General features: G+C 38.5%; 2 protein-coding genes across 9 annotated transcripts in view; one reads left to right on the top strand and one right to left on the bottom strand.

Annotated features, from left to right (window-relative positions):
- Positions 1-285: 285 nt before the first annotated feature.
- The window catches only part of ARL13B (ARF like GTPase 13B), a 39292-nt gene continuing 12566 nt past the window's right edge, over positions 286-27011 (bottom strand). For 3 of the 7 annotated variants that reach the window (XM_083498690.1, XM_083498691.1, XM_083498689.1), the window contains exons 5-11: positions 14999-15104; positions 13743-13945; positions 10238-10352; positions 8110-8365; positions 6219-6335; positions 3710-3753; positions 286-1851 (exon numbers count right to left, since the gene is read on the bottom strand). In XM_083498690.1, the coding sequence (XP_083354816.1) occupies positions 3746-3753; positions 6219-6335; positions 8110-8365; positions 10238-10352; positions 13743-13945; positions 14999-15104 (805 nt within the window). In that variant the 3' untranslated portion in view covers positions 286-1851; positions 3710-3745. Of the gene's footprint in view, positions 1852-3709; positions 3754-4859; positions 5850-6107; positions 6336-8109; positions 8366-10237; positions 10353-13742; positions 13946-14998; positions 15105-27011 lie in introns of those variants that run through there. The other 4 variants (XM_083498686.1, XM_083498687.1, XM_083498688.1 and 1 more) reach the window with 3 other exon arrangements.
- STX19 (syntaxin 19) lies at positions 15461-26568 on the top strand. 2 transcript variants are annotated; one of them, XM_083498726.1, is made up of 2 exons: positions 15461-16205; positions 23382-26568. In XM_083498726.1, the coding sequence occupies exon 2, from the start codon at positions 23438-23440 to the stop codon at positions 24311-24313; it is 876 nt and encodes a 291-aa protein (XP_083354852.1). In that variant the 5' UTR covers positions 15461-16205; positions 23382-23437; the 3' UTR covers positions 24314-26568. The 2 variants fall into 2 exon arrangements, 1 of the variants encoding a protein (XP_083354852.1); XR_014524977.1 differs by lacking the exon at positions 15461-16205 and having other exon boundaries at positions 23382-25267; positions 25499-26568.

The following is a 27011-nucleotide window of genomic DNA, read 5'->3' on the forward strand; positions in this document are numbered from 1 at the left end:
CATGCAAATAAAATTTATATTCACACAAGTTTTAAGTTAGATATGGTTGGACATTGTTCTCGAAGCTACCAGCATGAGTTTGACCAAACTGTGGGAGGCAGTGGAATCATAGAGTTGGAAGAGACCACAAGGGCCATCGAGTCCAACCCCCTGCCAAGCAGGAAACAGGAGTGCCTAGCGTGCTTGTGTCCATGGGGTCATAAAGAGTCGGACACGACTAAACAACATATTTCAAGGAATGAAATTTACAATTACGCAAAATTCACAGAAGTTGACAGTCAAATGTGAGGCTTCAACTGTGTCAGTTTTATTTCTGGTGTACAAGGTATTCTCTTTAACTGATATCCAAACACACATAAACATAGTACCAAAGAAATATTTTCATGTTCCTTTCCTGTCCAGATTGTTAAAAGTTTAGAAATACATTGTCAGAACATGACAGTTTTCAGAGCTCCAGAGGGCTCCAATAGGAGATGAGACTTCCTTATTCACTTTAATGCTAGTGTGAATTTGTACCCACTGTGTACAAGAATATTCAGAGCTGCCCATCACACTTAAATGTACAGTGGCTTCCCTGATCATATATTCTCATATGCACAAATCTGAACACAAAAGTGTGAAAAAGTACCATTTCAATGTTATCTTAAGAAAAATGCATACACACTAAACCTGTGGCCCTCCAGATGTTATTTGACTGCAACTCTCAGCCAGCTGCAAAGTGATGGATGACAGAAGCTTTAGTCCAACAGTATCTGGAGAGTGACAGGTTCCCAATTTCTGTAATAAGTGATTTAATTTAAATTAAATTATTTTCAACTTTTTATTGCTTATAGTTTCCATCCACCTTGGGGCTTTTGTTCTCAGATAATTCATTTTAGGTTACTATAGTCAAAATCAAATGATTCCATGAAGAAAACTCTCATAATTTTGGATACAATTCCATTTGTTGCACAAGAGCAACACAATCTAACAGGAAGAAATGAAAAATCAGTTCGAGGAATGGTCGTTGCACACAGACTATTACTAATAATCTGTTTGAAATCTTGCCTCCAGAAGATAGAAATGGTACTATTCCAGGAAGTCTAGCTGTGGTTCACTAAAGACATGAGTACAACATCCATTTGCACTCACATTTCTTCTTGGCGGATCAGAGCATGGCAAAGTAACAAGACAATTTGTGAGGCAAATCACATGCAAGAGTGAAGTGCTGTGAAAATGTGACATTCTTAAATACGTTCTGCTTATGAATATAGCTATGGACTTTAATATTTCAAAATAGTTCTGTTAACCAAATAGTTCTGTTAAAACAAAATACTAGAAAAATATAAAAATAGTTAAAATGTACACTTTATACCCCCCCACTTGAACATGCATGTATTTTACAACTCCCCAAAAAGAACAAAAGAAAAAGTCTCCTTGTTGTATTAAGCCAAACTTAAAAACAGTCTTTGCACGTGCACAGTTAAGTTGCATTTGGTCTTGAAAATGTTTTCTTCAGGATTGCAACTATCCTTTCCAGGAGGGAAAAAAAAGTGTTCCATTTCCCAAGAGTTTTACTTATGTAAGTTCTCTTGTTCCACATTAACCCTGAAGAAGAATTGGTGAGTCAAGAAGGAAATAGGATTCACGGCTGAGATATCAAGGCAGCCTTACTGTCCTTGCCCAGCAACGTTTAAGAAAAGCAGGTGTCTCTGGAAACAAGAACACAGTGTCTTATACAGGTCTTCCCTTTACACGATACATGCTTCTTTAAAAACTGCCACATGACTGTTGGTTAAGAAATTACTTCATGGGTATCGCTGTTAGGTCTTTGCCGTATAGTCAGTGGAGGCAGCGGCTTTCCGTAGAAATCTAACACATATCAGAAAAGAAACCAAGTTAATATATAAAATGCCATATATCTAGCCATTCTTTTGAAGAAGAGGAACACCAATGTCTGCTGGTTTATTAAGTATGGGGGCATGGCAAAATATACAATACTGAAAAGGTATACCTTTGCCCATAATTTTTTTAACCCATATTTTGCAATTTCTCTTAATGACATTATTTTGTCATGAAGACTTGCGGAAGAAAAATGGTAATGCTTGAAACATTTCACACCAGCAGATACTTTGTCTACAGGTAATGTATTCCAGCGAGAAAAATCATAGTATGTTAAAGAAATATAGGAATGGGGTCAAAACGTAATATGAAGAAAAAAGAGGGGACGGAATTGAAAACTTGTCTAACCTGAATTGTTGGGGTGATAATTTTGATTATATACACAGGCGCACCCCAAACTGTTGCCGCTGCTATTTCCCCCAACTGCTTTATAGTTAACCATGTGAAGCCCACACTGACCAGGAGCAATGAAGAAAGGGAAAGGAAGAATTTCAAGCGACCATTCAACTGCAGGGTTCCTCCCTCTCTTCCACTGTTTTCCACATCAACAAAGTTAGTTACAAAGCAGCAGCAAATGATAGTAGGGGCTTTTAAGTGGACACCTTCAACTGTAATGTTGTCCAGACACACTAGTTCCAGATTTGCTTGTACACTTCTGAATAGTCATTTGGGGAGTTCTTTTTTTAAGACAATACAATGTGTTTCCTAAGATAAACAGGATTTGGAAAAAGGAGACACCCCACCCCCACAGCCAAATTAATAAATATAGCTAAGAGAGAAGGAAAACATTCATCTTTACACTCTAAAAAAATCCATGTGTGAGACATGCAAGCTTAATACGTGCAAAATTATCAAGTAAGAAAAAGAAAACTATTGGTTTATGTGCTCAGCAGGAAAGTGAGAGAGCAAACAGGAAAAGTGCATGCAAGCAGCTCTTAGGATATTTTTGAATCTGTGGCACCAGAAATAGATGGTAAGCTACATACATCTTACATCCCCTAGTTTTGATTCCGTTTGTCAAGTTAATTATTTTTTCATACGTGACATTGCATGACGTTAAGTATTGTCATAAATATTTGCTACATAGTTTTCTCTAGTAAAAATATACATGAATCCAATGGCTTTTCTTCCTTTTTTTGCATAGGAGAGTTTTTAAAACGGTTTGAATTTTAGGGAAATTGTCTTAACATCCCCAAAACCTTGTGCCTTCCAGATGTTTTTAATTACTATTCCCATCAGCCCTGACTGGCCATACTGACTAAAGGTGATGGGAAGTGTAGACCAAACCTTTTGGAGGATTGATGAAGTCTGTTGTTTCTCCTGAAGCTGAAAAGTATTGGAATTTGGGCAAATGCACACTTTCTAACAGAAGATTCTAAACTTTCATTAGTGCCCATAGTAGCATCAAAAAAGCCATGGTACATGACTCTCTGTTTGTTCCCAGATTCTGTTTTATCATCACAAATCTAAGTTGTGGGTCTTCGTTAATGAAATGCGGACAAGAATGCAAGGAACTCAATGACAGATAAACATTATTAACTGTATTTCTGAGAATCAAATCTATGGGTGATGAATACCATATGCATTCTTGTGTCAGCAATTCACCAAGCTGAGTTACCAAGTGCAATCAGAAGTATTTCTTGCATGAGAAGATTTTCCATTTTGGCTCTACACATCAGAAAGAGAGGAAAAGTCGCTCCGTTTGGGGTCCAAGGATATATATATATCTTTGATTTCTATTCTCATGCTCCAGCCACAAATCGGGCTGCCTTGTTTTGAACAAAGGGAATGAAATCAGTAAATGCAAGCCCTCCACTCTCCTCCCTACCTCTGTTGTCCTCTCTTTTCTCTTGCTTTCTTCTCTTTATACTCCTTAAAAAGAAAGATGCATTTTGTTACACAAATTTGTGGAAAGGCATATTACGTAACCGTTTCATCACAGTGCAAAGTATTTGTGCTTACCACTACAAGTATTAACATTTTTTTTTTTACTTTTTTGGAAAAATAATAGTTCTGCAAATGTATGAAGCTGCTTTCATCCATCTTGGTATCTGAAGTGTGCATGCACACAAAAGCTCATACCAAGAACAAACTTAGTTGGTCTCTAAGGTGCTCCTGGACAATTTTTTAATTTTTTATATATATTTCTACTGCGTCAGACCAACAAGGCTACCTACCTGAATCTTCATCCATATTAATATTACCTATTCTGGCTTGTAGCAGTTCGCTAGGACATAAATCATTTGCAGCCTTTTCTAGGGGAAATCCTTTAAAGTAGAGATATGAGGTCTGGTCTTGTATATACAAGGCATGTGCTCTACCACTGATCTAAGGTAAATCCATTTTTTTGAAATATTGCTCAGTAGAAATGCTTAAGCAATGAGGATATGCTATAGTGCAAAAGCATCTAGATGTATTTCACAGGTCTTGAAATACTTTCCCTCCATAAGTCATCTGAGAAGAAGAAAAAGGCAGCTGAATTTTTAAAAGAATTGGTTCATTTATTGTAGAATCAATGAGATTTAGAACAAAGGTCTATTTTAAAACAGATTTATCCCTACACCCCACCTGAGCTTTAGGAATTCATTGATATATGTAAAGCTGGCAATATATGCAATTTGTTTCATTTTTTTTCTCTGGTGTATACCTAAGTACATATTTAGTATTATATGCCACTGGATCTGTTACCACAGGGTGCTGGTTGCTTTATTTGTAAATCATGGTGCAGGGGCACACCAGAGACCAATTTGTATTGAAGCAAACAGAATGAAGTAAATACTGTATAAGCAAGATGCAGCCCACACTTTGCTTTAAACAGGAGAGGGGGAGCTAGAACAAAGAATGAGCTCTTTTCAAAACTTGAAAAAATATGCTATTAAAGCTGCACATGGTTAGCTGAAATGAAAGAAAAAGCCAGCATGCAAAATGGAACAGGGTTCTGAGGAAAACCAACAAATTTGTGATCTCCTCTGAAATTACCATTACGACGGGTTTCACCAAGAGGTTCAAGTTTTCGAATTCTGTTAACTTTAGTAGGAGTTTCCCAGCCAACTACAGGAAAAAGAATATCAAAGAGCAACACCACATTGTCAAACAGAAATCTACTGATGCAAACATTCATCTTTGTGAAGATGGAATGTATTCATTCATTCATTCATAACCCAGAAAAGGTTACACGCATATATTTAAAGGCAAACAAACAACATATCACCGAAACAATCAAAATACGCAAATTACACAATGTCACTGAACATTTTCCTTTAGGTGTCAGTGGGAACCAAACACAACATGTCTGCAGAGACCTAGGGTGTTGGGGAGAAATTCATAATATAAATAAACTGTGCATTGAAAATTCCATTTTAAAACAAGCTGCCAGGGATGAGAAAGAACGTAAGAACAGTCGTGCTCCTTTTTTGTTGCTACTAATGACAAGTACCAGCTGTAATGGGCCATTTAATCCAGTTTTCTGTCTCTAGCGGTAACCAGCCAATATTTCTGGGAAACCTATAAGCAGGGCATGGAGAGAAAGAGATTCCCTATATGCCCACAGTCATCAGACTATTTCTAATCTGTGTCACTTTCACATCTGTTCACTTATTATTCATTCTGTCATGTTTCCCATTAATCTAGGATTATTATTTTTTAAAGGGCACAAATGCTTGTATATTCCTTCAATTTCAATTCAATATCTCAATATGGCTTTCACCAAGAACTGTCACCAGAACATTTGGGAAGTGGAAAAAGTGGTTTTACATTAACCCCAAGAGTTTTGAATCAGGTCAATTATTTTCAGAATTATGGGAATGGAGATCCAATTCCTCAAGCATCTTAATTCCAGGAGTTGTAAAATGATGCTCCCAACTATCTCCCAGTGTGTGCTGGGTGGGGTGGGGGGGAATCCCTCTTAGCAAGAGTATTGTTCACTCTGGAATAAAATCCAACAGCGGCAGGTTTATTCTTAAAATTTCCTGCATGTTATAATAATAATAATAATAATAATAATAATAATAATAATAATAATAATAAATTTTATTTATATCCCACCCTCCCCAGCTGAAGCCTGGCTCAGGGCGGCTAACAACAATAAAATAATACAACATTCTAAAATCATTTCATTATAAAATTAATTCAAATCAAATTGATGGCAACCATTGGGCTAGAGTTCTGTGAAGATTGCCAAAGGAGGGAGTCAGGCTGTGCCCTGGCCAAAGGCCTAGTGGAACAGCTCTGTCTTGCATGAAAAAAGCTATGTGAGATCTATTTTCCTATTATCTGAAAGGTCACGTGAAATGGCCTTTTTGAAACTGACATACCAGTAGTTATTCATGTTTACAAACCTGGTGCAAGAGGTGCTACTGGTGTAGGATTCGGCGAAACCGTCTCTTCCGTATTGACTGGTTCTACTCGATGACTCCTTTTCAATTTTAGTTTCTTTGTTTTCTTTTTGCTGTTCTCTAAAGCAAAACACAAGCAACACTTGCAATGTAGCATTTGCATCTAACCAACTCTAATGTTTACTTGTTCGTTTAACAAATAGGTATCCCGCCTTTCTATTTTCAGAATGGCTTATAGTTTCCAAATGGTAAAAACAGTGTAATCTTTTGAAACGACAATCAAATAAAAACAGCAAATAAAACTGCAACATTAAAAACGACCTTATCAGAAGTTAAAAGGCCTGAAAAAAGTAAAAAGTTTTCACCTGGTACTGAAAGGACATCCACATGGACATTGGGCAAGCCTCCCTGGGGACAACCATTTCAAAGCTGGCTGTCATAATCAAGAAGGCTATTTACAGTTTTCTCTCACCTAAGATAATGGGAACATCTTAGGGAGAGCCTCCAAAGAAGCAGGCCAATCTGGGAATACCTGACTATTTTCAGGCTAGCCTTCCCTACCCTGGTGCCCGCTGAATATTTTGTTCTACGGCTTCCAACATCCCTGACCACAGACCAGAGTGGAACATCCTGATGGAAGTTATAGCCCAACATCACCTGGGGGGCACAATGTTGAGGGAAGGTTAGTTTTGATTAAAGAGCCTCTGACTAACAGCACAAAGCAGAACGCCCCACCAAGGGTGTTTAGGATTGCATGGTAAGACTTTTGACTTTCCCTGCTAATTTCCATCAGGCAGGATGAGCAAGGTTCCAACTTCTAACCAGAATGACCCTATCAATCCAATGCCTGCTTGCTCAGAACAAGCACAAGTGCACTCTGTGAAATATACAGTGGTACCTCGGGTTAAGTACTTAATTCGTTCCGGAGGTCCGTTCTTAACCTGAAACTGTTCTTAACCTGAAGCACCACTTTAGCTAATGGGGCCTCCTGCTGCCACCGTGCTGCCAGAGCACGATATCTGTTCTTATCCTGAAGCAAAGTTCTTAACCTGAAGCACTATTTCTGGGTTAGCAGTCTGTAACCTGAAGCGTATGTAACCTGAAGCATATGTAACCCGAGGTACCACTGTATAGAGAAATGCAAACTTATTTTGGGTTTGTTTTATTATTATTATTATTATCATTGTCATCATCATCATTCAGAATAAAAGATCAAATTTTACTGTTCCCATCTGACGGTATGGGGAAAGGTGAAGTTCCATTGCATGAGTGACTGTCTGCTTGCATGATGTTGGGATGTCATCTTATAATAAGTTACAACTTATACTGTTACAACTTTGCCCTTAAATAAACATGGCAAACTTTAATCATAACGTACTACAGAAACATATTGCATACCTATTATCCAATTAAAACAGTCCAATCTAAGTTTAAGAGCAACATTTGTAACATGGTATCATAACTGGAACCCATCAGCTTACGAAGGAATTAAAAATAAAAACCCACTCAACAAGGGCCCCCTTTGCTAACAAAGATGAAGGATTTAGAGCAGCTTTTAAGCCCCCAACCCATTCACTTCATCTCTGAGCTGAAAATTACACTACAGTACGGAAGCAGGAATCTCTTATGCCATTTATCTTCTGCAAATGAGGTAAGAACCCCTACATTTCTCCCAAATCCTGTTTAATCAGAAGCAGGAGGAAAAGGCAGCTATCCTGCTGGATCTTCACTTCTCCAAACTGTAGTGCAAGTGAAAAAATATTTCCTTCCTTTCATCCAACCATTATGTGCATGCTAGAGTACATGCTAGAGAAGGGGAGTTGTGGCAAACACAATGGAAGCTGGCTAGCAAGTGAAGCCAGTGTTTATATTACGAGCATGAAACTCAACCCACCTATTCCAGAATTCAAAGTGGCATTATCACCAGAGTCAAGACTTTCTGAGATTTGCTGGTCATTCTCATCTTCATGTTCCAAATGTTGTGTTAGTGCAGATTTATAGTCTCCTACCAATCTACTCTCATTTGATCGCTGGCTGTTCAGGCTCCGAGTGTCCATTTGCTCCTGATCTGTTTTAGGTTTCAAGGCAATGGAAGACTTCTCATTTTCCTCCCGCTGCCTCTTCTTTTCTTGTTCAATTTTCTTTTCATTCTAACAAAGCAAAGAAAAAAAATGCAATTTTTGTAAACCAGCAGTGCAGACATGAAATTTTGGGGTGGACAGTGGAAAAGTCAGCAAAAAGAAGAACAAACAAACAAACAACTCTGCAAGGATCAGTGAAAATATTATATTATTATTATTAAATTCATTTGTAGCACAAACTAAGCAAAACGTTTTATAATTGTTTACATTCAGCTCAGCAATAAATCTTCAGAGAGAGAAAGGGTGCCTCTATTTGAAGCGAGTTCACAGTCAGCCTAGATTTTTTATTAATCTCCTAGGTAGCACACCATCCTTTCTGCTAGATCATAGATAATCAATAATATAAAATGAAACTTCAGATATAGAAGACTTAATCTCTGAATATTAATTAGTTTCTGCATTCTTAGTAAAGGCATGCTATATTCAACTTTACATTTTAATTGTTTTTAAATGTCAGGCATTTAAAGGTTCAGCTTTACAAATATTTTCAGTAGTGTTAGTTTAGTTCCCGTGTATGTACACAGAGATTACTGGGGGATTCCACAAACAAACCACTGTGTATAATGTACTTAGACTTTGTAATATAGCTTCTTCCTTGCTGAGAATACAAAGCTTTTAATCACTTACATTGATTTCGGAAGCTGAGCTGCTGACATTTTTTGGTAATATTATTCTAAACCAGTTTAACTAAAAAAAAAAAAGTGCTGCTATTATGAAGGCAGTTCTGACCTTAATATATGCTTCCAAAGGTCTTTGGCTCATGAGGAAAGGAACAATCAAGAGTAGTCTGAGTACAAGGAAGCTGATTTTAATGCAGCTCTTTTGTTAACACTTGTATTTGTTTTGAATTATATTTTATGTTTTCAGCAAATTTGGAAAAGCAGGAGCATATACATTTTCAAAGAAGCTCACAGAAATGAAGTATCTATAAAAAGTTAGATTGCATAGATGTAACAAGCCCATACTTAGTATTTTTCCTAGAACAATGATAGCTATCCTATAGAATGAGTGCCAAACCTGGTGCAGCAGCAGAAGTTTATGGTGCTCCTGGATAGGAGCCAAGCCTACAGTCCTAAGTATGGCACTCTCGTTTGCATTACTTGCAAGGGGCTGCTGCCTGATGTGCAGACATAGAAGAGGGGTACTGGACTGTATATGTACAGTACTATAATATGAAATACCAAATAGTTTGGGATTAATTTTTGGAGAACCGCCAAACAAGATGTGCACCACAGTCTTCGCTTGACTATTTAAGATACTGAGTTGTAGCCAATGCTGCTGTTCAGTTTGTACAGCAGAGTTCCATTTGCACAACCGAACTTCCCCCTCCTCTGCCTTGCAACCCCCCCCCCGCCACCCCCACATTCAACCTCAAAATCTGCTCCACTGGGTTGAGGGACTCTCTGGAGCAGATTAAGGAGAGACACATGGGAAGAGGAGAAGAAAGGAAGTCCATTTGCACAAGTGGAACACCATGCTCACACAGCACTGGATACAAACCAGTTTTTAATATTATACATTGACTATTTAGTCTGACTGTGGGAACATATTTTAATCAATGTTAATAATCCAAGTAAACAATGGTGATGATCATGTTGAAAATCCCTTACTTGAATACGTATACTGCAATGTACCTCTTTTAAAACTTCTAGACCATCTTTTTAAACCCAAACCAGCACTTATTTAGGATTCTTGATATTGGTAGGGGCAGTTGCTGATCTGTGTTACTCCAAATACGTTTTCTGTTAAGGGGAAGGTTGAGCAGGAAAAATCACTTCTAATCAACACTGACTCAGAATCCATATCCATTATTGAACAGTATTAGTCTCAAATATATGGATTATCAAAAACATTTTTTAAAACACACGAATGCTCTGATACCTCAGTGATTACAGCTGATATAGGCTGGAATGGGTTGCCTCTTATTGTTTCAGAGTCATCCTCATTAGGAACACTTCTTCCTTCTCGTTCTGCTTCTTCTCGCTCTTTCCGATCTCTTTGTTATTGTTGTTGTTTTTTAAAAAAGAAACACAGAAGATCTTCAATCCACACAATTCCAAAGGAAATGCCATTTAGGTTATGCTCCTTAGCACATTATAAGTGTTTAAAGCATCTCATGTACATTATGTCAGTCATCCTTACAACACCCCTTGTAACAAATGTGTATTATTCCTCAAATTGCAAAGAACGAATGTGAAGGTGAGAGCACTGGCTTTTTTGAGGCCAGCCAGCAGGGGCTGAAATGAGATCCAATTCTGAAATGTCCTGGCTGATGGCACGCACTCTTTTAGCTATTAGCACCACCAGCTTTCAATATGCATTTGAACATGCATTCTGTTCTATCCCTAAGGCAAAAAATTGAGTGCAAATCAGAAAAAGATAAAATTCAATATCCCTATATTTTCCAAAGATTTTACAGCACACAAGACCACCACCTGATTCTCATGGCAGGTTTCTCCAGTTTTGTTGTTGTGGTATTAGCAGCACCTATTTTGGATGATTTGAGACTTGCCTGTTCTTTGAAAGCACACAAGGGCAGCCTTATTTACCAGGTGCAGTGAGTAGGAAGATAGATAGAAGGGAGTTGAGTGTGTTTGGGAACCTCTGATACAGCACACTCTATAAAGGGAAATCATTTGACTAGCTTGGAGGTAGTCCATGTGGTGCTTCTGGACAATTTAATTCAGACAAACAGCAGTCAGGAACCAAAAGGAAAATAAAGGCATGGGGGCAGCCAGGAAAAAGGTGGGGAGGAGAGAGAAGAGGAAAAACAGTGGCAAAGAGGCTTGTGTAGGAGAAGGGGGAGAATTAGGAAAGGAGGTTATGGTTGTCAACCATATAAAGTTTTCAGTATACAAGACTCGTGAGTAGGATCCAGTTAGATGCACTTATTCTCGTAGAAAGTCTCTGCTGGAACCAAATCTGTATTTCAAAGCACTTTTCTGAGAGGTGCAAGCAACAAGAAGCATATTGATTTTTTGTTATAGTTTTGAAAACTTTCGTAAGAGATTTGGTGTATGATCAATGTACATGCTGCATTCAGTGTAACTCAATTACTTATTACATGGATTTTTAATCTTTCCTACATTATCTCATCTATGTTTCTGCACACCATATACTAAAATGACCAGAAAAAGCAAACACAATACTCCCACAGAGACTTGTAATACTGTATATCCATTGTTTGCTTTTAAAAAATATATTTTCAATCCTAGAGATAGCAACTGTAGAAATCATGAGGACAGAAGTGAAAGAGGAGAGCAGAGAGATTTAGAAAACAAGTCATTACTATGATCAAAATATCAACAAGCTTCAGTTTGGAAAGAGATCACTGTCTGGACTTCTGTCTACAAAGCTTTCTCCGAATCATGGTACTATTTTCACCTTATTTATCATAGAATAGGAACAGAAAGCTATAGGAACACGAGACTACTGAGCAGCCATTTCTAGGATGCTGACCTGAAGTGAGAAAAATTGGTGCAAAGTATCTGCCTTTTACCGCCTCTTGATGAACCAGGCAGAATTTTCTGCAGCTGCCTGCCTCTAATCTTTACCCTACATGCTTTCCTGTATGAGAAAAAGTGCTCCCAAATGCATGCAGTCATGGAAATAACTTGATACTGTGCAATCTTACATCATCTACAACTTCTACCAAAAACAAGCATACAGGGCGAACCTAATCATGTCTACTCAAAAGCAACTACCACTAAATTGAATGGTGCTTATTCCAAGGTAAGTAGAGTTAATGTTGCAGCCTCAATGTAATGACCATGCCTAGTCATTAGAGCAAGCAAGCAAGCAAGATGCTTGAGCACATGGACTCTGTATGCTCAGTGTGTAAACACAATGTTTCTCTGCTGCTTTTAAAGTTTAGAAACTGCACTGAAGCACAATACATTTAAATACATTTATTATCTGGACTGATTAAATGATACCGGAGCGCTGTACTTTAGAATGGTCATTTAATGTGTGAACAGTACACCCTGTGCTGAATAAAACACAAATCAATGGAAAAGATTGGCATGTTAAGGAATTATGAACACAGATTGTTTTTTTTAAAAAAAGTAAACAAAAACCTCATGTGTTCCATCAATAAAATCACTCGTGGTTGTTTTACTCCAGAATGCTGTGCACATCATAATAACAGCATGTAAGAACCTGAACCTAGCCCTAAGATTTTGCAAGGAACAGCAGGCACCACCACAGCAGGCATCACTGTAACAACCTCACTCTAATGATGCTCCAGGTTCTGACGAAGTAGTTGACAACTTTTACCACATGATTGGGATGCGGGTGGCGCTGTGGGTTAAACCACTGAGCCTAGAACTTGCTGATCAGAAGGCTGGGGTGAGCTCCCGTTGCTTGGTCCCTGCTCCTGCCAACCTAGCAGTTCGAAAGCACGTCAAAGTGCAAGTAGATAAATAGGTACCGCTCCGGCGGAAAGGTAAACGGCATTTCCGTGTGCTGCTCTGGTTCGCCAGAAGCGGCTTAGTCATGCTGGCCACATGACCCAGAAGCTGTACGCCGGCTCCCTTGGCCAATAAAGCAACCCCAGAGTCGGTCACGACTGGACCTAATGGTCAGGGCTCCCTTTACCTTTACCTTACCACATGATTACCAATACACTTGGAAAGCGACAATTAACAGCTCTGGAGGGTAGGACTCAAACCAATGGCTTCAATTTACAAGAAAGGAGATTCCAACTAAACATTCGGAAAAACTTTCTGACAGTAAGAGCTGTTTGGCAGTGAAACAAGACTCCCACGAGAGGCGGTGGACTCTCCTTCCTTGGAGGCTTTTAAGAAGAGGTTGGATGGCCCCCTGTCATGGATGCTTTAGCTGAAATTCCTGCATTGCAGGGGGTTGGACTAGATGACCCTTGGTCCCTTCCAACTCTATGATTTGATGATTTAGCAATCTCCAACACATGTACTTTTCTAGTTCAATTAAATAGTAACTTTAACATTGTCGTGGAAGATTCATTGACTGTTCCCCTCCAGGGCACCCATAAAGACATCAGTAAACAAGGTTGTGCACATTACACCTGTCTGAGATGCGATGTTGTTTCATGCTGTACACAACACTGACATTTGGTATGATGAAAGGCAGTAGAAAAAATGTTTTATGTAACTACTTACATATTTTGGTAAAGTGTTTTTATTTCCCTTTGGGGTTGCTACTATATTTATTTCAAAATAAATATTTTTAAGTAAATATACGTTATTATGTTATTTCGAGTTGTTACGTTACTTCAAAATAAATAAATGAAAATTATGCTACTTCAAACTAAACAAATGACAATCTTTAAATAACTAAATATATTTTTTAAAAAAACTTAATAGTGTTCTTTCATACAGTCCCTTCTTATAAAGCAAAACAAACATACCTTTCTTCCCGTATCTTCCTCACTCGCTCTGCCCGCTCTCTTTTCTCTTGTTCTTCAGCTGCTTTTTGCTCTATGGTGTCTTTCTGGATTCGTTCATGTAAGGCATCAAAATCTTTGGCTATAATATGTAACAGCCAGAGTAAACCTTTCTTTATAGATTTGTCAATTTTCTTTCCATAGCCCATGATCGCTGAACAAGGCTCCTATAGGCAAGAGAAAAATCAGCAGCATTATATTGTTAAATTACTATCAACATGGACGAAGAGATCCTAGCTCACTGGCAATTATACAGGTGCTTGTCAGTTGGAACTCATACACATTTTGATTCATCTCCGTACTGAACTGTAAAGGCTGCAATCCAGAGAGGTGAAGGTGCAGGTTTGCCTACACACTCCAAAAATGGCTTTCTCAGAAGCTGCCCTCATATATATTCCCAATATATGAGGAAAATGATCACTTTGGCAATTTGGTACAAGAGCAATTTAAATGAGGATTTAGACACTGGACATTTTTTTCACTAGGGTTCTTCGAAAGCAGTACACATGTGGCATAACATTAATGGAATTTAAAGCACTGTCATCTTAAGTGAATCTGCCATGTCAAAGAATAAAATGGGAGAAAGGATGACCCCACCAGGCATTCAAGGGGCGTGTGAGGACGGTTGTGGGGCTGAGCTTACTAGCCCCGCTCCCATGTGTTTGGAATAAGTGCACACCAGCATATCGCACAGATAGAAATGTTCCAACAAATACCACAACCCTGGAATAAAACATACGGTGAAAGACATGTTGGGAAGACTTGCCATTGCTTAAACTATTCCACTCAGTTACTCTAAAGGTTACTGATCCCCCACCACACTCCGCCGCCACCTTTTATGAGCAACATTTGTTAAATAAATAAGTTACTAAAGCTCAAGAGCAGCAGTTAAATTCAATGCAATGATGGACACTACAGTGGACAGTAGCCTAAAGCATTTGACTGGTGGCAAAGGCTAGGGTGGGTTTGGCCTTAATTTCCTTACAGCTTGGATATTAAGCCGCTGAAGCAAGTCTACCTGTCTTGTATTAAAGCTGGTGCAGCAATCACAACCAGAGCTCAGGAGCACAGAAGAAGAGAAAATGGCTGATTGTAAAGTGGATGGGAACAATGGGATTACACAATTCTAGTTTCAAAGTTCTGCTCACACATCAGGTTTAGGGAAGTTAATCAATCTTATTAAAATGAACCTACAATTAATCTTATTAAAATGCACTTACAATCTGACAGAGACATTTGTGCTCGTTGACAAGCTTTTCGAGAGATAAACACTCAATTACATCTGCTTCTGCCAAGGCGCCTTCTTTATCCTGCTTATTTGCTAACCTAAGAAAAAGAAAGACACCAAGTGAGAAGATGCCACAGCGCTGTTTACATTAGTAAACGTACAAGACAACAAGCAATAGCAGGAGAAAATCTCAATTTATGTGTGCAATAGAAGGCAGTGACAGTCTCCGATATTGCCCATTTACAATAATTACTCCTCAGAGGAATAAGTTACACATAATGGTTAATTATCAGAAAAGGAAAATCATAACATTGTATTAATTACTCTTAAAACACAGAGTATACACTTCTTTTTTTGAAGGTGAATGTCAAGCTTATCGTTTTGTTGTAAATTGTTCCAACAAAAGGAATGCACAAATTCAAAGAGTTATTTTTAAGTAGAGTTCAAACTTGTGTATATTCACTGGCCAGAACCAAAAGCTCTGTATGGTATTTCATGTCTGCACGATAGCTATTCCTAAGGGCTGGCGCTCTATCTCGCTCTTGCATACGTGCACTCTCTCTCTCTCACACACACAGACACACACAGCATCTCATGTGAAAGGATGGCATGGAGTGGGGAGGGATCAGTCACTCTGTACATTCACACGATAGCACTTTGTGCATGCTTGTTGGCCTCTGAGGACCCCAGCATTTCCTCCCCTCTATATTATCTGTGATCCCTGGCACTGATATGCATAGTCTAAAAATTCCTCTTATTTGCATGCCAAGTATCCGATGTTCAGGGGATTTATTTTTAGGAGTAGAATCATATTAAGCAACAGGCATTTGCAAAGTAAACCAGCAAGTCCAGTAAGGAGGAAGGCAGGCAATGGCACTTCCTGGTGCTGCCTCATTAGAATAGAAGGGCCCGCCTTGAAAGCAAGGCTGGGTTTCCAACAGGCAGAACCAGATTCCCCAAGCGTAAAGTAAGCAATTTGCTCTGTTGTACAACGTAACTAGTGAAGGCTCTCATACTCCACAGCTTTCGAAGATGCACTTTCCCAATGATCATTAAGGTCTAGGAGGATTAAGTAAGCAGAAACTGTTTTAATGGAAATCGCACTCCTGCTCTGTTATTTACCCTCACAAGGATATTGCAAAGCATCTTGAAGCACCAGCTCCTAAAGAGGCTTCCAGCAACTCAGGATTTTAAAAAAGGTAAGTAGTTCGGTTTTATTTTACATCAAATAATACAAAGTAGAACACCGAGTAATTTAAAAGCCCCCAATGTTAAGATGTGTTAAGAATACAGGAGACGTCTGCCCTCTGCAAAGTTTGAAAACATTTCCAATAGATATGTTTGTAGAGCTTTATTACTTAGGTACATGAATACTAATCTGCTAGGCATGTTTTATGCACCCAAACTCGTTTCATTTGGAAGCATGCCAGCAGCAGCTTAAAAGATGAGAGTTCATTTTTAATTTTCCAAGTCAATAAAACCATTCTTTGCACAAATTCCTCATTTTAAAACTAAGGAAGGTTCACAGCAAAATATATACTTGAAGCTATATTCTGGGAGGTGGGTGGTTGTAAAGTTAAGAATACGTAGCTAAACACTGCGTGAAGGATTCTTGTTTTATTTACTTGTATGCTTAATATACCTACTTGAATATGGTGTGGAATCAAGGAAACAGAAAAAGGTTGTAAGAGCCTCAGGGGACTTTATTACAGTTGGAGAACTTCAGCACTTTTATTTTAGGAATCATGGGAAAGGGAGTGTATGTGTACATTTGACAGAAATGACATCATCTTACAATTATGAAAAAAAATATGAGTACTGTATGTGGAAACGCTTGTAGTCAAAGGTCATGCTCACAGATAACAGATGTAATGAAACTTTACTCCAGGATTTCCTTAATCCTCAAAAAGCTGGGGTATTATTATAAAAGGTTAAAACATGATTTTTAAAAAAAGTTCAGCTAAACTTGCCTGCTGCAAGCTGCAGGGTTAGCACAATGTAATGCCTCAGATGGCACTTTCATTGATACATTAGAAATTTTCTATAAAGTCTGGCTTTACAAGTGTTTTTAAAATGTTCTGTTTCTGTACTCTGAATTTAGATAGCGGCTTTTCATATTTTCTGCATTCAGAAACTGCCTTGTACACCAACTTGTCCGTCAACAACTCCCCTCAAAACAGAGAGTATTCTATAATAATCAGGGCATGCTGCCAAGAGCCTTCACTGCCAGGTTGTCCAAAGTCACTTTATATTCCAGAATGCTGGTCTTCAGATGGTAAGTCACAGCATGACCTAAAGTGGGTCTCAACTGTAACATTACCACCATAGAAATATACATTAAAACATTAAGAAGTGAGCTCTGGAAAGCCTTGTTGGGGCTAAACAATGGATCCCAAGTCTAAAAAGGTTGAAGACTGCAGCTCTAAAACACCTGCAGCATTTCATACATTGGGGACCCGCCTTTCGGAAATATTTTTCTGCCATTCTTGTTATTCTCCTAGAGAATGTCAGGGTTCTTCAAACTACAGTTCGGGAAAGACTGTTCTAAACAAATGCTGCAATGTTAACACTGCAAACACTCAAAGGAAACATTAAATTAAGTTATCAACAGATTTTGTATCTCTTAGCCTGATTAAATGTGCAATAACCACTGTAAAGATTTCAATGACTAGCTCAACTGCAGGGTATCCAAGTCCTTAGAGTATTTCACCAATATAGAAGTAGACATTTTGTTAAGCAGCTGAAACAGTTCAAGACTCCCTGTTTACCAGGGAAAGCGTCAACAAGGGAACAAATCATGCCTGCCCTGCAAAACTCGCAACACAAAATCTGTCTTGCACTGACAATCAAAACTCTTGCAGAGAACAATTCCTACCTCCAAAGAGTATTGGCACAGCCCATATGAAACTGTTCATAACTTTATTCAACAAACAGTACAGTTGCAGTTACAAATACAATTGATTTCTCCAGTCACCAAGAACATTAACTCAATTTATTTATGGTTCTTTCCAAGTAAGGCATACATTTATGGTGCTGGTTTTTTCAAGTTTGTTGCTGCCGATTGGCAACTGAAGCTCTGGTTTCATTATGAGCTGTTTCTTATTACGAAGTGCTTCTCCTCCTCCTCATTTCTGAATCACACTGCCTTTCTCTGGGAGTATTCATTTAGTGATCTCCACCCTGTATCATTTGGTTCTCACCTCTGGAATAATCAACTCTCATCCAATACTTCGTTATATAATAAAGCTGTTGTAAAAACGATACATGTGTTGACCCTGGTCCAACACCAACAATCTTGAATAGAAGGGCAATGCTATTCTTGAAAAATGAAGATATTCTATTCCTTATTTGAGACTTTAAAAGATTGAGGTAGGGAGAATGCAAACTTCTGCCATAGCAATGTAGAATCTTCACAAGGCATTATATATATATATATATATATGCAGGTTTTGGTGTCCTCGGGTGTCTTCCCGTGTAAAAGTTGGGGTGTCTAGGCGACGTTTCGACGAGGTCTCACTCGTCATCTTCAGGCTGGTGCTTTCGGCTTCTTGTTACTGGAACAGAGCGGGATCTCAGTGTTTGAGTTCCTATAAATACTGTAGAGGGGTGTGGTGTATTGCCTCAAAAGTTCTGGGCAGAGGGGAAGTTCCCAGGCTAGTGTTCTTTTCTTCTTTTGTTCCTTAATTACTTGAGGGATATCTTGAGTGATTTCTTGAGTGATATTCTGAGTACCACTTAGGTGGGTCATTAGGTGTGGATTAGTTGCTGAAGGCTTTAGCAACTAATCCACACCTAATGACCCACCTAAGTGGTACTCAGAATATCACTCAAGAAATCACTCAAGATATCCCTCAAGTAATTAAGGAACAAAAGAAGAAAAGAACACTAACCTGGGAACTTCCCCTCTGCCCAGAACTTTTGAGGCAATACACCACACCCCTCTACAGTATTTATAGGAACTCAAACACTGAGATCCCGCTCTGTTCCAGTAACAAGAAGCCGAAAGCACCAGCCTGAAGATGACGAGTGAGACCTCGTCGAAACGTCGCCTAGACACCCCAACTTTTACACGGGAAGACACCCGAGGACACCAAAACCTGCATTCCTGTACCCGTGAAAATCTACGAAAACAAATATATATATATATATATATATATATATATATATATATATATATGCGCGCAATACTGCAATAGAGTGGTAGGAGAGGATATATTTACAATTTCAAACATTTTTTATTTAAATTAAATTTTCTTGTATCCCAGCAGCCTACAACAGAATGATAAAGCAAGCAGCAAATATAAAGTTGCGGCCAATGAAGCTGCTACACAAGGACTTTTGCTGGTGCAATAGAACTTCCATTTCCTTTCCTCACCCTGTGCGCCAGCAAATCTGTTCTAGGGGTTCCCCCAATCCTCGGGAGCAGATGGGGGGGGGCCTGAGAGGAGAGGAGATGATGAGGAAGTTCTACTGAGCCAGCAGAAGTCCTTGCACCAGTGGGATGAATTCGAAGAATACTAGCCTAACATCTCAAAATGTTGCATACTTTTTAGAAAGCAACAGCAGCAGAATGATAAAATGCCAAAACAGCAAGTAAGAGGGAAAATAAAAATAAAAATTGTCATTTTAAAAAAAAAAATTTTTAATAGTTTGTCCGGATGCCTAAAGGAAAGGATGGCCATCAGAAAGAGTGCACCCGGAATGAGATAACACTATTCAAAAATTTAAAGAAATCTATCCCAGCTGCTAGTCATTTCACCTTTGGAAATGGGAGCACCAACAGAATAGTGTCTTGAGGAAGATCTTAACACTCGGGCAAATTCATACGGGGGCAGATACTCTGATCCCAAACTGCACAAGGCTTTTTAAATTAAAACCAGGGCAATCATATTGAGTTAAAAGCAGAGTTTTGCATTGTTCCTGGAAGCAAAAGAGGCTAGTGCAAAGTCTACTACACCCATTTTCTATTCTTTGTTGTGTAGACTTGTGTTTCACAGCTAGAGAGATGTAGCAATGGAGTACTGAGCCTCTTAAAAAGCGTATGAACAACAGCCAACTTTTAAAGGTTTTATTTTTAACCATAATAACAAGGCTTCAAGAATTACAGTTTTACATTAATTCAGTTTAATGCAATCCAAGTTAGTGTTTTCTGTAGGTGACAAAATAGAGACTATCATTCTGCCACTTAATTACTAAGTGGTTAGACATACTAAATTAATGTTGGCCAGGGATGTGCTAGACGGTGCTAAGAGATATTTTCAGGTTGGTACCCTGAAGTCTCAATTTAGTACATCAGTTCATTTTTACATGCACCAAACTGATTTAAAAAGAAAAAAGAATATGCTAAATTGTACCAAGCAGTTTTGTAACATTACTGAAGAAAGTCATCATAAAATTTTCTGCTCTAGAAGTCACAGCGTTTTGCAATGTATTATCAGAACACAGCTTATTTTTCTCGTAGACTGCAAGTTTCCAACAACTGGTACTGAAATATGCTTGCCTATTAAGTTCCAGAACACTCATGGTATTCTAAGGAAATGGGATTGGAGATTGCACTTTAGGAGAATGATACAAGGAGGCACAGAAAATTATACCTCAGTATTAAGGAGGGAGAAAAACACATTTGAAAAGGGACTAATAGGACATACTCAGCAGTTGTATCTATGAATTAGGTGTTTCCCACAGAATCATATGACAAGCAAATACAGATCTCAGGCCATAAACCCCAGCTATATAATTTTCAGGTGCTCAAATGGTTTCATTAATATGCTTACAACAAGGTGCCATATTGCTGGTACTTACTCACCACCTTCCTTAAAGGCACAGTCTGCATGGCGTCAGATAAGCACTGCTGCCAAACCCAATTTATTAAATTAAAATATGTATTGCATTCTAACCAAATCATTAATTGATCTGGGAACTATTCCTGAACCAAGCACTTTAGGGAAGTTCCACTGTTTACAATTGCCAACTGAGACAACTGGAAACTGTTTCAGCATGGAAGCATTCTACCATTGGTCCTGAAACATAAGTAGACTCATTACACAGTGTGTGTTAGCCAAACTGAGTGCAAAGTCCTGACACTAGAACTGCAAATGCATTTACTTTAGGTGTCCTATGTGAACTGGCCAAACAACATAGTAAGTGGTTTTTTAGTATCCAACCTCCTGCTTCATATAAAAGTTTAGTTTGTATTCAGGCAGCAATGTCGAGGGAACCAATGTATGGAAAATCCCACTGAGTACAGCTCAAAGCCTACAGCTCTTGCCACCCAATCCTTATCTGGATTTCACAGTTAAGTCCACAGCATATGGGTACAGGATATAGTTACAATAAAGGATCACCATAGATTACACAGCAGCATACAGAAATGTGGTAAACAACAGAAAAATCAGAGTGAACCAAACCAGCAAGCATAGCCTTAACATGAAGGCAATGCACCAAAAGGTCAGTCAAACTGAAAGCCTACCAAGACTTTTGCTTCTTTCTATCTAAGGCCATAAACCTTCTTCTTTCCCTCTCTTTCCCACCCATCTCTCCACAAATAAAACCCTTCAATGAAAAACAAGCATCACAAGAGCTGGAATTTGGAGCATAATCCTGTGAGATGCACACTTTTATCAAAGGGCCATGGGACTGCATGTTAGGGCACACTCTACTGGGAACAGTTCATTTGCAAATGTCAAAAACATGAATAGAAGATTTCCCCCAAGGGATTGGATCCTTAGTCAGCAATCAACAAGCTATTTAATCTTCAGAGAGTAGAAACTGAAGAGTAAAGAGACATTGATATTACTTCCCTCAGTCCAGTACAGAATAAAGCATTTGTGAATAACAAGTTTTTATATATAATCCTACTCACATTCTGGTAATGTCATTGGCAATGCCTGATCCTTTGAACAGGCTGAGCCACTCTTTTCTTTAAAAAAAATGATTCAAATTGGGAGTGGTGTGTGTATGCATGTGTATCTTTCAAGACACCATTTACAGATGTGTAATAAAAAAATCCCTACAATATCCAAATTTCCAATATAATGGGCTGGGTTTTTATTATTTTTTAAAAGACCTGTATTTTTATCTGCCTGTTTTATCTGCTGTTTTATACTTCATATGGTTGTTTTATCTTATTTATTGTTTGCAACCTTGGGCACCATTGGGTGTAAAGAGGATATAGATATTTAAATTATGTAAGGCAGAGGTAGGGAATCTCAGGCCCAGGGAACAAATATGGCCCCCAGCATGCGCTATCCGGCCCTTGGGACCTTTGCAGACCACACCCCTTCTCACCAGCCCTGCTCCATGCCCTCAGTTGCTTTTGCCTGACTAGAATGCTTCCATGAATTCTGTTCGTTTGCCTGGATAAAGTGAAGTATGTAGGGTCCTGTGTGTGTTTGTTGCATGGATGCAACAAAGCCTAATGTACAAAAAGGTAAGAGTCTCAAGCCATCATTTCACTCCCTTTTGCCTGTCATCCCACCCAACCCTCTCATAGATTCCCTGGAAAATGTGGCTCACAGGTTGAAAAAGGCTCCCCATCCTTGATATAAATAATCCACCATCTCCAAACTAAAGTAATGACTCTTTAAGTTTTCCAAGCATTTCAGATTTTAGAAGCAACAGTTGTATCTCTTCTTGGGAAGCACAAAATAACTGGACTGCTTCCATGCCAAAAAAGAAACTAGCTTTTTCTTTTTAATGTCACAGATTTAGTTCTTTCCAAAGTGCAGAACTAATGTTTCTGACTTTGTAGCCATGATTAGCAGATTTCCATGCAGATTTCTTGCACAAATTATCTTACCTATTTCATTCCTTTAATAAATACAGTTGTATTTATTAATAAATACAGAAGAGTACATTCTAACCAGACATGGTTATTGTTTACTTTCGTACAATGTTTCACCACACCAAACGGTTAGCTCTGCAAAGTTTAGACTGCACCATGGTTAGCTCTGGAGAGAGAAGGTAAGAAGTGAAAGATCATGCAAGTCTCCAATTCATGATTAGGATTTTAAAAAAATGTTTACATATGTAATTTTCAAACTATTGTCAGCTTGCAGACCACTTGAGTTTTCCTTCTGCCCATCACACACAAAATAATAATAATAAAAAGATGTAGTACAATATTGGACCAGTATTAGACAGTCAACAATTATGTGTATTTCCTGCACATTTCGAGGAATCTTGAGGTGGACCAAGTATTTCAAAGAGCATGTCTAAGGGAAAAATAAATTTTGCTTTATGTGCAACCTATTTATGGTAGCTTATGCTGCTGCATTTTTCTGACTCCCCCTCCCTCTCCGTTAAAGGTTTTCTGCCATCCTTGTAATAGGTCTGTGGGTAAACAACAGCTTACTAAAGTGGTTTTTAATCCTTAGGTTTACACAACTGTCTGGTTTTAAAAAGAACAGAACCACAGAAAACTCTACAGAAGATGAAAGACCGCCTTCAAGAGCTTAAATTGCGAGCAAAGGAACTGCAATTAATAGAAGAAAACAGTCGTTCTCCTAGTGTTGTGGCAGAGGAAAAAGAACTTGAACAAACAGCTGTCATTTTTGAAAAGGAGCCCATAACTGAAAGGTACCTGAATGAAATCCAGCAACTTCACAATGATATTAACAATTTGGCAGCAGACGTCCAAAAGTTCAGCCAGCAGCAAAAAAGCCTAGTGGCTTCCATGAGGAGATTCAGCGTACTTAAAAAGGAGTGCAGCATCACAAAAGGGATAAAGGTTCAAGCAGAACACATTAGCAAGTGCTTGGACGACTTGTCAAAAACACTGAAGAAAGCAGAGAAAGAACATGGTTCATCATCTGCCATTATAAGGGTTCTGAGTGCTCAGCGGGCGGTCCTGTTCCGGCGCTTCCAAAATATCATGTTTCTGTACAACGCCGCCATAACAGCCAAGCAAGAAAAATGCAAAGCTTTTATTGTGCGCCAGCTTGAAGTGGCTGGAAAAGAAGTCTCCGAGGAAGAAGTGAACGACATGGTTCAGCAAGGAAAATGGGAAATCTTCAACGAAAACTTGCTCACCGAGGTCAATATCACAAAAGCTCAGCTATCTGAGATTGAACAGAGACACAAAGAACTGGTCAATCTGGAGAACCAGGTGAGAGACTTGAAGGGCCTCTTTGTCCAAATCTCACTTTTGGTGGAAGAACAAGGTGAAATGATCGACAGCATCGAAATGGAAGTTGTCAAAACTCAGGACTATGTTCAGACGACAACAGAGAAATTCAGGCTGGCGGCAAGGTATCGAAAGAAGCATCCATGCAGAGCAATATGCTGCTGGTGCTGCCCCTGCTGTTAATAGGTTTTTTTTGTGTGGTTTTTTTTTTGGGGGGGGGGGGAATACAGGCAGTTAAATGTTCTTTGCAATAGCCCTAATCCAGTATGTAATGAACATAGGTGACCCTGCTGGGGGCGTGGTTTTGCACTATCAGGCAAAGCCACAGTTTGATTCAACATTCTCTTTTTCACATACCCTGAATGCTGCAAATTTGGCAGGGGATCTAAGGAACAAAAGGGGTGACTTACAAGGGAACAGGCAGACTTTCTGACCCTCATCCCCTGCCATTGCTTTTTAAGATCTAGTGGTGGACTCTGATATAATAGTGAAGAGTTTCTCAAAAAAGGGAACAAGGTAGTGCTGGGTGTAGCAGGATGGAGTTCTGTTACCAGTCACAGGTCACAGGAACTAGTCAAACAGGTGCTTGTGACAACAGGTGCAACCACCTGCCACACAGCACTCGCCTCCACATTCGATTCACTTCCTTGGGAAGTGACTGTATGCTCCTAGCAATTTTATTCAGCAGTTTAGATGAAGGAAAACTGCAAGCCCAGTGTAATAAATGCTAGGACAATGTCATCCAGAACGTGCTCAGCAAATCTGCAGCGAGTTCACATTCCTCTGTTGTCTGGCTTTTCTAAGAACAAAGAGTTTGAAATAATTTGTGACTGTGGTATTTGACAAAATACTATTTGAAGAACAGGGAAATAGATTGTTCAGCTAAAGGAGCTGCACTGAAACAGGTTAAAAGGGGGAAAGGTTGTTACAAAAACTTTGTATGTGTAAAATCTTTAAGAATGCAGTAAGGGATATAGCTATTTTTGTATGTTACACGTTTTCTTCCATGTCATTTGTATAAACATAACAGTTCTATGATATGTCGGGAGATGTGCATCTGTAACCAAGGTCTTGGTTTATACTTTCAAAACATAATAAGTTTCTTCAATATATATGATTTAAAAAAAACAAAAATTGGTGCCAATGCATAGCATGCTTCAACCAACTTTGAACATTTGTTATTCCAAAAAGGGAATTATTCTCGCAGCGCAGCTTTTCTGTGTCTGTTAAACAAGTGTTAGCAATACAGGTTTATTAATTTCATCCGAAGACTAGGGTCAAAAAGGTAAAAAAAAAATGGGGGGAAAGGCTATTTCATACATTATACAGGGGAAAATTTGTTTGTCCCTTCCTTGTGGCCAGTTCCAGTTTCCTGGTGTAGAGGGCATGTATAAGCTGCTATCATGCCACAGGCTAGAACCAAAAGATCTATTTTAGGCATGTCCAAAGACTTCGTCACCCTCAATAGATTTTTTTCTGGTTGAATCACAATACCATCCACTAAGCCATTTTATTTTTTAAAAAAGTTATTTTCAAAAGTTCTCTCTGTTCACAAATGTTTTGCCATAGAGCATACAACACAAGCTGAAAGTTGTATTGGACACATAGAAATAGGTATGTGGTTCTTTGACCCTGAGCATAACATCTGTTTATGTAAGCATTGCAACAATTAGACCATAAAAGGGATCGGTCCGTTTGTGGGCATGAGATTCTTGTGGTCATCTCATAAATATATTTCCCCCCACAATTATGCCAGAACACAGTAACATGACACTGACTACTAAAAACACAAAACTAAAGACTTATTATTAAGGAGCTTAAGTTAATTGATTACAATTGAGTCTACTCTGAATGTGGTTTAACACTGGAGTCATAATTATTCAGAAACGAAAGAGCTATTGTCTGCAGAAGACCTTTTTTTGCTGCCAGCAGCTTTAGCTCTCCATGGTTGTCAAATTACCACATTTCACAAATACTAATTTAATTTATTTAAAAAGCTAATTTATTTTTACTCAGAATAGAAAAGTAAAAAGACTATTACCATATATACAGTTTGTTACATAAAGTGCAAATCTATCACTAGTGTGAGACAAGAATGAAAAGTATGTGTGGGGAAGATTAAATTAAACCATGTTGCCAATTTACATATTAGAAAACTATATAAAGAAAACACGTTTTGTTGTAATTATATGAAAAGAAAGGCAGTAACATATTTGAAATGTGTAGCTGAAAGTTAAAAGTTAAACAGGCCTTAAAACAGGAAAATAAATGTTGACCTAAGTATGCAAGAAAAGCCACTGGACATTGTCAAGTCAAGAAAATTATACATATTCACTATTCTGCTCCAGACCGATTTTATAAAGGTTTTATTATATGCAATATACTGTAATTGATAAGTACTTCATACACGTCATATTAAAATGAAGCTTTTAAAATAAGTACTTAAGAATACAGACTACATTCAGAGCAGATTCAAGCATTACATTTTGAATTCTAGTACAAAATGTGCTGGCTAGGTGTCCCCCACAATTAACATGGAAGGAGCAAATGAGATCTGGCCCCATCTGCAGACCAGGTTCAGACAACCTTTCAAAAACCATGGCTTATGAATCTGGGAATAAGTGTCAGGGCTAAGCAAAGAACACTCCCTCTTCCATTTAGCTTTGGGCAATCATTCCTTGCTGGTACAAAACTAGAGGGTAGCATTATATTAAATCACTTTGTGCATGGAAAAGCCCAGAGTTCTTTCCTATGTCCCAACCAGGGAACTCTGTGCTATCAGAAAAAGAAGAATGTACCCTTTGTGACTAGTAGGAAAATGCAATAGGCTAGTGGAATCTAGTCTGCTTAATAGAAGGCTTTTTAAAAAACAAAAAACAAA

This window comes from Podarcis liolepis (genome assembly GCF_965112155.1).
Source record: "Podarcis liolepis genome assembly, chromosome: 4".
NCBI classification, from domain to species: Eukaryota; Metazoa; Chordata; class Lepidosauria; order Squamata; family Lacertidae; genus Podarcis; species Podarcis liolepis.

What these genes read in the sequence shown, in the direction of transcription:
- STX19 (XM_083498726.1), top strand. Translation starts at nt 23,438, where the DNA reads ATGAAAGACCGCCTTCAAGAGCTTAAATTGCGAGCAAAGGAACTGCAA.